The sequence below is a fragment of the Cervus elaphus genome, chromosome 5, assembly GCF_910594005.1.
Source record: "Cervus elaphus chromosome 5, mCerEla1.1, whole genome shotgun sequence".
Classification (NCBI taxonomy): domain Eukaryota; kingdom Metazoa; phylum Chordata; class Mammalia; order Artiodactyla; family Cervidae; genus Cervus; species Cervus elaphus.
Genome location: NC_057819.1, coordinates 102,924,608 through 102,937,262, shown reverse-complemented (window position 1 = coordinate 102,937,262; position 12,655 = coordinate 102,924,608). Strand labels below are relative to the sequence as shown.

The following is a 12,655-nucleotide window of genomic DNA, read 5'->3' as shown; positions in this document are numbered from 1 at the left end:
TTACCTGCTGGGTACAGGTGGTGAGGGAGAGGTTAGTAATGTAGGAGAATGCAGAGACACAGTCTCAATGTGTATGAGGATTTAGTATCATGTGAATCAAAGACAGGTTGGTTACTCAAGCATCTTTTTGCATTATCCTTTGGGCATTTTTGTTTGGCAGCTGGAGCCAGCCCGGTGCTGGCTTAGATTTCCATGGCTTATGGGTTGGATGCATCTTATAAATAGATCCACCGAGACCAGAAAGGATGTTTAGGAGATCTGGTGCATGTTTGACAGCTTCTCTTTTGCCCTATACTTTGTCTTTGTTCTTTCCAGGGAAATTGGGTCAGAATATGATTTGTTTAAAACATAGATGGTCCATCAGGAAATCCAGTTCCAACTGCTCATGGGAGAAGAACTCAATGCCAATACTGTTACAAAAACCTCCAGACTCCACGTTCTCATGGGATGTGTTAAGATCACTAATGCATCAACCCAGCATCTAATCCTAGAGCACCTGGAAGACCAGGGGAATCGCTTTATGTTTTAACTGGTTGGCCAAAAGTTCATCCAGGTTTTGCACACGATGTTACAGAAAAACCCAAAAAACTTTTTGGCCAACTCAATATATTCCAAGAGGAGATTTGGCCCAAATGTACAAAGGACAATCTGTTTCAGATATGGAGAAGCACATGGCTTTACAAGAGAGGGGACTCAGTTGTTCATAAACTATTTCAATAGACCACATAGAGGCTACTGACTGGAACATGGAAGCTTAATAAATGATTTTTGAAGATGTGAGTCGATGCAAAGTGACTTAATCTGGGCCATGGAAGGGAAGCATTAATTTTTGAGTGAACAATTAAACCTTTTGGAAAGCAAAAGGGAAATTCCAAAATAAGATCCTGAAGTGAAATGAAGTACGCAATCTAGGAAAGTAAGGAGAGGAAAAGATACCACACCTGGTGCAGATCAGGTCTCTTGGCTGGGCTGCAGCAGGATGGGCTTTCTGGAATGCTGGAGACCTGGAGGCAGGTGCACGCTCCCAAAAAGCCAGGGAAAGATTCTATTTTCTCCACTTAGACTAAGATGGGGCCTTGCTGATGCTGAGTTTGGTTCAAGGACCAAGACAGAACAAATTTTGTAGACTTTTAAAATATCTGGATTTGATGGTCAAGGTACATCACTCAGGAATTATTACAAGGGACAAGGACATAGCAGGAATTGAACTTTTCAGATTCAGCAAGGGCCAATATTTCATGCATCATTTCACCAGCAGCTTCAAGAGCCCCTTTAAGGACTCTGGCAGCCAAAGGAAGAGACTAGAAGGCTTTGTTCGCTGATTTGGGTAGCCGCCCTGCTTCTTATATGGCTTTTGCTAATTGAATCAGAAACTTGATTTAAATTTTAACTTTGACTGTAGGATTTCTAACTGCCAGTCTGCAACCAATCTGAGATGCAAGTGGCATAATGATGGGTTCTGAAATGTTTGGCTAGTGTCAGAAGTGGGATTTACCAATCAAGTGCTGAATTAAAAATACACTTTGATCTTGGAAATGGTGTCAGGAATCCAAGGGATGAAAGACTGAGCTAAAGAAGTGTGGGAGGAAAGCAGATAGCCCGTGACATGAGATCTTTAGGTCACTGAGGAAGATGAATCAGTGGAGTGCTGAATCAGTGGAATTCACTCACTGTACCTTATCCTCAATCTAACAAGATTTGCAGATAACTAGAGAGAGATGAGCTGATGACAAGATAGCCCAATGCATAGTTTTCTAATAGTTTCCTTGTCTCTACTTGTTATCTTTTGGAAGAAAAGCTATGACAAACCTAGACAGCATATTAAAAAGCAGAGACATTACTTTGCCAATGAAGATCTATATAGTCAAAGCTATGGTTTTTCCAGTAGTCATGTATGGATGTGAGAGTTAGACCTTAAAGAAGGCTGAGTGCTAAAGAATTGATGCTTTTGAACTGTGGTGTTGGAAAAGACTCTTGAGATTCCCTCTTTAGAGTCTCAAGTCCTTGAGAGTCCCTTGCTTGAGATACAGCAAGGAGATCAAACCAGTTAATCCTATAGGAAATCAATCCTGAATATTCATTTGAAGGACTGATGGTGAAGCTGAAGCTCCAATACTTTGGCCACCTGATGTGAAGAGCTGACTCATTAGAAAAGACCCTGATGCTGGGAAAGATTGAAGGCAGGAGGAGAAGGGGGACAGCAGAGGACAAGATGGTTGGATGGCATCATGATTCAATGGACATGAGTTTGAGTAAGCTCCAGGAGATGGTGAAGGATAGGGAAGCCTGGTGTGCTGCAGTCCATGGGGTTGCAAACAGTTGGACATGACTGAGCGACTGAGAAACACACTGTGTTATCTGGGCTTCCTTGGTGGCTCAGTGATAAAGAACCCACCTGCCAATGCAGAGATGCAGAAGATGTAGGTTTGATCCCTGGGTTGGGAAGATTCCCTGGATTAGGAAATGGCAACCCACTTCAGTATCCTTACTGGAAAAATTCCATGGACAGAGAAGCCTGGTGGGCTACAGTCCATAGGGTCACAGTCAGACATGACTTAATGACTGAGCATGCACACACATGCACTATGATATCCAAGAATAAGGCGATTGCACAATCCCATAAAATTAAAAAACTAAGGGGGAATGACAAGGCTCTGAGGAACCTCTGTAACTCTGCCTGGATTGGCAGTAAGTTAATTTCTAGTCAGAAATGATCCGACAGGGAAAATTATAACTCAGATGTGCTCAATTCTCCCTGTCAAAATAGTAAGAAAAACAGGAGGAAGATTAGAAAAGTATTACTTCTCATTGTATCTCCATATAGACATCTTTAATGCAAATCCTGCTTTTGTCTAAAAGCCATACAAAAGAAATAAGAGCTTGAAATTCCATGACTTTGGAGCAGATTGACTGCAGTAAGTTTTCACTGGGCAGGGTTTCAGAAATTCATTTGAACTTGAAACAAGTTGTCTTCCAAATACAAAATTAAAAATATTTCATTGAGGAATAAAATTTCAATTAGTAAAAGTATAACGTCTCCTGTCTCGGACGTTATTATAGGAGAAGGTGACCTGGCTGGAATGGAGCCAAATGAGATACAGGGTGAGTCTGCGACATGCCTGGCATCTCCAAAGCTATAAGTCTTAAGAAGCACAATTCAATCCTTTTGATTGTTTTAGAAATTAGACTTCAGGGCACAGCTTCAGGGTGGGAGGGCAGTTAGACCCGTATCTCATTATTTGGTGAAATAATAAAAGGTGAGGCAGTGTTGGAGCCGAAATATTGTTGTAGAAGGTGGTGGGATGTTACAAAGACAGTATTTAAGAAAAGGACAGGCCTTCAAGGGCTTCCCTCATAGCTCAGTTGGTAAAGAATCCGCCTGCAATGCAGGAGACCCCGGTTCAATTCCTGGGCCAAGAAGATCTGCTGGAGAAGGGATAGGCTACTGACTCCAGTATTCTTGGGCTTCCCTTGTGGCTCAGCTGGTAAAGAATCCGCCTGCAGTGAGGGAGACCTGGGTTGGATCCCTGGGTTGGGAAGGATCCCCTGGAGAAGGGAAAGGCTACCCACTCCAGTATTCTGGCCTGGAGAATTCCATGGACTATACAGTCCATGGGGTTGCAAAGAGTCTGACACAACTGAGTGACTTTCCCTCTCACTTTCTCTGGTAGCTCAGTAGTAAAGAATCTGTCTGCCACTGTAGGAGACACAGGTTCGATACCTGGTTTGGGAAGATCCCACATGCCTGGGAGCAGCTAAGCCCATGCGCCATAACTATTGAACCTGTGCTCTAGAGCCTGGGAGCCACAACTATCGCAGCCCACGAGCCCTAGAGTCTGTGCTCCACAACAAGAGAAGCGTCGCGATGAGAAGCCTGTGCACTGCAACTAGAGAAAAACCCGCGTGGCAACAAAGACCCAGCACAGCTACAAATAAATAAACTATAAAAAAGAGAAAAGAACCATTTACTGGATCGGAGGAAGAAAGGTGTAAGAGTTAATACGCAAATTCCCAGACCGAAAGGTAACTTAAATTGGGCAGGTTGGGAAAGAAATGAGAATGTGGAGTCGGTGTAATGGTTGGAACCAGCACAGTAAGGAACCTGGGACTCTGGTCCTCATCAGAGAGAAACCAAAGTCTTCTCACAGAGCCTGCTAGTGCACGGTCCAAACCAGGGACAGTGGCTTATCACGGAAGTGATAGTGAAATGGCCCTGGGTACAAGGGAACAAAATCTGAAGCAGTCAACGATTGTGAAGCTGTGAAGTTCCTAAAGACTGCATGGGAGGAGCCATCCTGAAAGATCTTTTATAGGACATGGAACAGACTTTGGAGAATCAAGGGTGATCTTGGCCCTTGGACTTCATAAACTAAGGAAGATTTAGTCAGAGAGCCTGGAGGTGGGGAGAAACAGGCTTTCTGAAACGCTAGAAATCTGGAGGCAGAAATTGTGTTCAGAATACCTGTGCATAGGCTATTTTATCAGCCCAGATGAAGAGGCGGCTTTGTAGACGTGAAATTTGGATTGAGTCAAGAAATAATACTCTCTTTTGAATTAATACAAATATATACATCTCCCCACAAATTTCTGAAAATGCATAATTTTTGTACTATATTGTCTTATCTTCTTGGGTATACATATATAAATACATATACCTTAAAATTTTCCCCCTAACATTTAATATTTGTTTATTTGGCTGCATCGGGACTTGGTTGCTGTCATTTGCTCCAAGGCATGTGCAATCTTAGCTCCCTGATCAAAGATTGAACCTATATCCCTTGCTTTGTAAGGCAGATTCTTACTAGACTACCAGGGAAGTCCTTAAATACACACACACACACACACACATATATCTTGCGTATGCATATATATATATTTTTATATGTTAGTATATGTTTATAGATACATATTCATGTGTACATAAATTTTTTTTTCCCTTGAATGGCTGACATAAGTCCTGAATCCCTAAAGAAATAAGGACAGCAAAGTATCAAGAATTGAACTTCCCAGTGAAGTCCTATTTTGCATTCACATTGTCAGAGGGACATTGAGACAGCCTTTGTCAAGTTCTCTGTAATCTAAGAAAACCATCCTCTGTCTGTTCCTGCTTCTACTTTGTTTGCATAAAGTTCTGAGTCCTTGATTAATTAAACTGGCAACCTGACCTTGCCCTACTGTGTAAGTTTTGTGTGTGCACGTTTTCTGTGTATTCTGCAGCTAACACCTAACCTCCCTGAAATATTGCACACATTCCAGTGCCTCTGTCTTGGGTGCAGAAGGGAACAGCACCTTCACTCTGGCCTCAGCAGGTCAGCCGGCCCTTAACCTGCTCTTCTTCCTATTGTCATATCCGGTCCCACCTAAGGAAGCCCCAAGACTACTGCCTGTTTTCCAGTGTAAGGACAGTGGAAGACAGCAGGCCCAGCACCAGTCCTAGAAGGACCTTCATGAACCAATTATCCCCTGTATTGGTTTTCTCCCTCATTTCTGTGGCCTTGCTCTTCTGACCTTGTACCAAGCTGGGAATGACTCTGACTCCAGCAGGAATCCATTAGAGATATTCAAGTGCAAAGAGTCTCTTACCAGATGCTAAGAGGTCGTTGATGAATACGAGGAACTTCTCGTCAGCCACCTGGGCATCGGTCATGAGAAACACGGTGCTGAGGTTCTTGACCCCGGCTTTCAGGCACAAGCCTGCCAGGTCCGCCTGCAGAAACCGCGTCAGAGACCCCTGAGAAGAGGGCCTCCTTGAAAAGAGACCCCCACCCACTTTTTAGGAACGGGACCGTTTTTTTTTTTTTTGGTCTGCTCTCACAGGAAATAAGGAAAGACGGCAACGGGAGGGAGGAAGGAGTGTGACTTTGCATTCACAGGCAGAAAAAGATGCCTCTTCCCAGGCCTTGACCCCATAGATGGAAAAGTAGAATAAATAGTGATGATCTTTAATTCACACAACCACCGTGGCTCCTGAATTAGTTTCTAGGACTCCTGCCTTGCAAAGAGACAACAGCTTTCCAAAGACAAGGATGGTCCCCTGTTCACCTGTATTAACTTATCACACAAGTCACTCGTCACACGAGTGAATGACTTGCCCCAGGAGGAAAGCAAAAGCTCTTAGTCCTGACAGAAGACTCACCACGTACTTGGGCCTCCAGGCTTGGGTAGATGACTATATCTTATGATAGCAGAGTTTTGTGTCCTTATGGCTAGCTCCAGGAAAAGACTTGCATTGCAAAAAATATATGTATATAGGGGAACACACAAACACACTCACACATATGCACACACAATCATTTGGTAGGAAATTTGTTATTGTTGACTTTGACATATTAATAGATGTGCTTCCTATTCGGGTGAGAGCTGAGACTCTACAGATGTCACTAAAGCAGCTGAGGTCTCCCAGATACAGAGCTTGGGAAGGCCAGGTTCTCAGGCAGGGTCTAATGAGCCCCTCCAGGCACCAGCCCAGAGTCTAAGAAGAAGGCGGACAGACCATGAAGGGGAGGTTCTGGGCGAGGGAGCCGAAGAGCTAACGCAGGGTGACAGGGAGCGTCTGGGCAGCCCGGGAGAGGCTGGGTCTCCTCCCGCAGCCGCCGGCCCTCCTACCTTGAAGTCCAGGATTTGGTAGCCTCTTCGCAACGTGATCTGGAATACATCCATGGAGCTGACGAAAGCCGCCAGCCGAGTCAGGCTCTGCTTGCCACTGCCCCCCACGCCGACCAGCAGAGCGTTTCCCCGAGGGGACTCCAGGATGCGATTAATGTGGCAGCTGAGAGGGAAGCAGAGACACAGGGCTTCGATCAGATTCCCCTCTGTCAGAAGCAGGTGGAATGGTCTGGGGGGAGCGGGAACCCTTGCAGGCACATCCTGGGCTGAGCTTGGAAAGACTCAGTTAAGAGGTGTTGACTAAGAAATGATGCATAAGGTGAGAGTTGCAAGTTAAGTTTTATTTGGGGCAAAATGAGGACTGCAGCTCGGGAGACAGCAGCTCTGAGAGACTGCTCCAAAGAGGCCGCGGGGAGAGGTCGATACATAAGATTTTGGTGAAGAGGGAGTTCAGAGCAATCCGGGGCTTACTTTACAAAAGGTTTTCTGCTAGTCTTGAGGAGCTGATGTCACCGTGAAGGGATTTAGTGCTTTTCTGGATAAGAGGTGATGCAAGGATTGGGATTATGAAATCAGTTTCTGAAAATATTTATCTAAAGACCTGTTCCACCAGTTTCCTGGAGCACAGAGTGCCTCACTCTCTAACCTGGACTCCCTTCAGGGAGTGCTGAAGGTCCATAGCTATAGCAGCACAGGGTTCAGTCTCCGCAGAGGCAGAGGGCAAATGCCCTGGGCAAGCACCAATTTGTAGTTGACAATGGTCCCCAAGCTTGGCCTCGCCTCTGGCCCGAGTGGACTAACGTCTCCCTACTCTGCTTTAAGCCAAAGCCTCAGGTGAAGAACAGGTGGTGGAGGAAGAGCCCAAGGCCACCAGGAGGGGGTGTGTGATGGTAACAGGAAGGGCCTGGGGTTAAATCTCCAATTATGTCCACAGAATGAATTCCTAGTGAGACAGTTTTCATGGCTTTTGATAAATGCTGAAAAACCGCACTCCCCCACCCCATTATGGCGGCACCAATTTCTTCTCAGGTGGAAGTAGTCAAAGGTTGAGTCTACTATATTGGAGCATAAGAACATGTCAGATTGTATTAGTTGAATTTGAAAGTTAAGCCCGTATATTTGGGGATGGATAGCACAGTGATGCAGCCACGGTGAAGGGGTCGTATGTCACTAAATTTATCTAGTGACATTTTATTCCCCTAAATATTCTTTCCAGGTGCCCCAGTGGTAAAGAATCTGTGTGCCAATGTAGAAGAGGAAAGAGACTGGAATTCAATCCCTGGATCAGGAAGATCCCCCAGAGAAGGAAATGGCAATCCATTCCAGTATTCTTGCCTGGAAAATTGCAGGCAAGAAAACGAAAGCTGAAGATGTACCGCAGCACAGCTGGAGGAATCTGGCTTACTGAAGACTGGACACACACACACACACACACACACACGGACAGAAGAGCCTCGAATGCTATAGTCCACGGGGTTGCAAAGAGTTGGACATGACTGAGCACTCAATACCACAAATATTCAGGAGGTTTTTACTGACCTACCTTAGCTCGTTTTATGATTTTACTTTTCTATTTATAATTACTCAGTTTTGATACTCTATCTTGTATCAGACAGATGTATACTTCTGATCCATCATTAAACGAGTTTCTAGACATCTGAAGAGTGTGTTTACCCAGCTTGCTTTCTCTATAGTGCTAGCGCATTGAAGGGATTCAAGAAAATTTTGCTAAATTGAAGCAGAACACCCCAGACCTTATACTAAGCATCACATTTGGGGGGTGAAGAAGTTGCAAGGAATCATCTGCTTTGTGTCTACATGAGAAAGCGGTTGCCTATGGTGACAAAAAGGGAAATGATGGTGCTAAAATGTCCAGGCCCTCTCTTCAGATTCAATAAAAGGTGGGGGGGTGGGGGGCAGGGATAAACTGATGAAGGTGAAAGAGGACAGTGAAAAAGTTGACTTAAAACTCAACATTCAGAAAACTAAGATCATGGCATCTGATCCCACGGTAAATAGATGGTGAAAAATGGAAACAGTGACAGACTTCATTTTCTTAAGTTCCAAAATCACTGCAGATGGTGACTGCAGCCATGAAATTAAAAGACGCTTGCTCCTTGGAAGAAAAGATGTGACAAACCTAGACAGCATATTCAAAAGCAGAGATATCAGTTTGTCAATGAAGGTCTGGATAGTCAAAGCTATGGTTTTTCCAGAAGTCATGTACGGATGTGAGAGTTGGACCTTAAAGAAGACTGAGCTTTGAAGAATTGATGCTTTCAAACTGTGATGCTGGAGAAGACTCTTGAGAGTCTCTTGGACAGCAAGGAGATCAAACCAGTCAATCTTAAAGGAAATCTATGCTGAATATTCATTGGAAGGACTGATGCTGAAGCTCCAATATTTGGCTACCTGATGCAAAATATTTCCTGATGCATTGGAAAAGACCTTGATGCTGGGAAAGACTGAGGGCAGGAGAAGAAGGGGACAACAACCACGGACGATGCCATGGTTGGATGGCATCACTGACTCTATGGACATGAATTTGAACAAACTCAGGGTGACAGTGATGGACAGGGAGGCCTGGCGTGCTGCAGTCCATGGGGCATAAACAGTTGGACACGACTGAGCAACTGAACCGCAACAAGGGATAAACTGAGGCAGGCAAGGGGAAGGAGAAACTCAAGTAAGTTCTGTGGGCCGCCCAACACCCAGCTCTATTCTGGAAGGCCTGAAGTCAGCTCAGCGTGGTCCATGCTATTCGATAGCTAAATGGAAATGCATCATTAGAGCTGAAGCTTTCAAAGAAGAATGGTGAAGTCTGCAACTGTCAGCATCAGACGCCAGCTGGGGGATTCATTAACAACCTCTGACGAGGGCAAAGGACTCTGCATTTAAATCACAAAATCTAAAAGGAAGATCAATATTCTAAAGGGTGCCTGGGCTAGAAAACCAAGGCAGTCTGAGTTAAGCCCATTACTGAGCTTCTGGGAGATTAAAAACAAAAGCTGAAGATGTATCACAGCACAGCTGGAGGAAACTGGCTTATTGAAGACTGGACACACACACACACACATGCACACACGCACACACGCACACACACACACACGAGAGAGAGAGAGAGAGAGAGAGAGAGAGAGAGAACCAATAAGATGCACAAAAGAAGGGGCAGGAAAGAAATTCCTTTTTTTTTGTTAATAAACAAGAAGTGATCCTAAGAGGAAGAGGAGGAGGCAGAAAAACATACATCGGAGCAAAAGAAAAAAGAAAAAGACAAAGATTATGCCAAAAGCAGGAGGAACGATCTAGTGCGAAGCTTTCAGACAAAGCAGAACAAGAGTGTGCTGGAATGGTGAAGGAAGTTGGTAGGAGAGAAAAGGTGCTTTTAGGGAAAGAAAACAACAGCAAAAAGACAAAGTCTCTAATCTCAGGAACTCTTAGGCAGCACAAAGCCCTCGACAAGCAGGAAGGACCTTCAAAAATCCTTCCTTTCCGGAGGAGCAAACTGAGGCTTGGGACAGCCGTGTCCTCTGCAGACAACTACTAGCTGTCAGTGGCCGGAGGAGGACCTGAATTCGGGCCTGACTCTCGGCCGGGCCTGTGGGTTCCTGGAAAAGTGTGTAGAGACTTCATCCTGGGCGCTGTGTGCAGTGATGCCCAGAAGCTTAGTGACCTGTGCTTCTCACTATATTGTTCGGTGCAGAGAAATGTCACCGGCATGGAATGAGGGGAGAAGGAGGGTCCCCACCTCTTCCCAGGCCCTGGGGCATATAGAAAGGGGAAGGAAAAAACACTTTCCTCAACCCAGGGATCAGTGAGGTCTCAGTAAGAATTCATCAGTGAGGAGTTCAGGGAAGTGGAGGACTAAGCGGATTTTGCTGTTGGAGACCCTGGGCAGCAGGGAGCAGGGTGGAGAGATTGTAGGAGGCAGGAGGGGTGGTCAGTGCAGCTCAGGTGTGAGTACATACTGTCTGGGAGGTTTGGAGACCATTCTCCGCGGTTCACTTGATAGCCCGCGTGCTCAGGGCGCGCTCAGTCACTAAGTCATGTCTGACTCTTTGTGACCCCACGGACTGTAGCCCACCAGGCTCCTCTGTCCATGGGATTTCCCAGGCAAGGATACTGGAGTGGGTTGCATTTCCTTCCCCAGGGGATCGTCCCGATCCAGGGATGGAACCTGTGTCTCCTGCATTGGCAGGTGATTCTTTACCACTGAGCCACCTGGGAAGCCCATTCATTGGACAGGAGCAAGGCTGAAAAGGACAGTTAGTTTTTGAAACACGTGTGCACTTAAAACTTGCGATCTCACTGGGGGAGGGTGGGTTGGGAATGGAGGTCCTCAGCCCTTCTGCTGCCTTGTTTGATGACCTCCCATTCTGTCACTGTGGTCAGGACCAGGACTGCAAGTGGCAACCATGTAAACAAATCCCGTTCCTCCAGAGTTTAACACGACCCTGCCCCCCAAGGTCAGTGGCAGAAGCTGCTCTACCAGCCGCCACCTTGACCTTCATGGCAGAAGCGGTAGCTGCTTTCCCGGTTTTATCTAGGTGTCCTCAAATGCCCCAGTGAGACCTGACCCTGGGAAGGGGAGACAGCTGAAGAAAGGCAAGAAGAGAACCACACTTACACATGGCGCACGGCGTCCTCGAAGAGCACCAGGTCCATCACTGTGTTGACTTCATTGTGGTTCTCCAGGGCCTCCACCAGAGTCTGGGTCAGAAGTTCCCACGACTGGACAGGCATGTACTTGGGCTCCCCGATACCGTGTGCAAAATGGCAATACATGTTCAGGCTTCGGGTCTGCTCCACAGTCTCTTCGAGGTCCTGGTGATGAGACACAGGGGCAAGGACCCTCCTGACCGACTCTTGGGTCTGGTTCCACACAAAGTGGAGACAAACCTTATTATGTATAAGAAAATAAAATACCCAGTATAACTCCACTGACTTAAAAGATAGGGAGTCTTTGTCTCATCACTACCAAGCTATACTTGAAGTTTCAAAAGGACAGCTATTCTTTTTAAATCCAGAAAGGAATTGTTTACTTATCAAAACCCAAATATTTGAGATTTTGTGACGTGGAGATTGTTATGAAAGTGAGTCCAAGAAAGAACAGGCTTTCTAATGCATCAGGAGGGGTTTATGTCAGCATGAGCAATTGTTCCCACCTGCCACTCTTTCCTTCTAAGGTTCAGACTGGAGGACTCACTTGGGAAGGGGGTGATTAGCATGCTGTTCAACAGCAGAGGCATAACCAAGGAAATAAATTTTAAATCACTATTTAAATAAATCTTCAGTCTTTAAAGTTGTTCCAAATGTTCCAAGTTCCAAACTTGTTCCAAATTTCCAACCAATAGCAGTTTCAGAGTGGCTGGCTCTGCAGAGACAAGACTGTGAATTTCCAAGGGTGTTGGTGTGTCAGCTGGGATGACCAATTTGGGGAAAGGACAAGGATATGGTCAGATGGTCTTCACAGACCTCATAACACCAAGATTCTATGGTTAATTTGTGTCTCTTCTTGCCCCAGAATTTTCCACTTTGTCACACTAAGGACAGACTTTCTTTCTTTACCTAAACATGATTTTCTTCAATTGAAGGGCTAGATTTTTGTCATTTGGGTGATCCTTGCATAATCACCATTATTTTTCAGATGTAAGCATAAATTCACAGGGTAATACTCACATCAAAAATTTTCTTGACCACGTCTACCTGGATCTTATCAAAAAGATCAAGGTCCTTCTCTTCCACCATCTTATCCCGATAAACCCGATTCGATTCGTGCAGATAGAGGTTTACTAGGTCCTGTGTGGACTTGACACATTCCACGGAGGAGAAGAGAATACCCTATAAGGAGAATAAACAGCAACAAAAATAACATGAATAGTAACTTAAAACTTCAACAGTTACTATTGATGGAAACCAGTTATGCAACAGGCACTGAACTAGATGTTCCGCCAGACAAAGCTCATTTAACCACCATGATGAACCCACAAAGTAATTTTTACAAGTCATTCAGCATAAGGTGAAGGATGCGACTCAGAAAGAAAGAAAG

The 12,655-nt window shown here is 45.2% G+C and overlaps 1 protein-coding gene across 1 annotated transcript in view; it reads right to left on the bottom strand.

Annotated features, from left to right (window-relative positions):
• Positions 1-12,655, bottom strand: part of DNAH9 (dynein axonemal heavy chain 9) — a 280,642-nt gene that overhangs the window by 106,860 nt on the left and 161,127 nt on the right. The window contains exons 42-45 of the mRNA XM_043903869.1: positions 12,286-12,447; positions 11,234-11,430; positions 6,607-6,769; positions 5,584-5,707 (exon numbers count right to left, since the gene is read on the bottom strand). Coding sequence (XP_043759804.1) covers positions 5,584-5,707; positions 6,607-6,769; positions 11,234-11,430; positions 12,286-12,447 — 646 coding nt within the window. The remainder of the gene's footprint in view (positions 1-5,583; positions 5,708-6,606; positions 6,770-11,233; positions 11,431-12,285; positions 12,448-12,655) is intronic.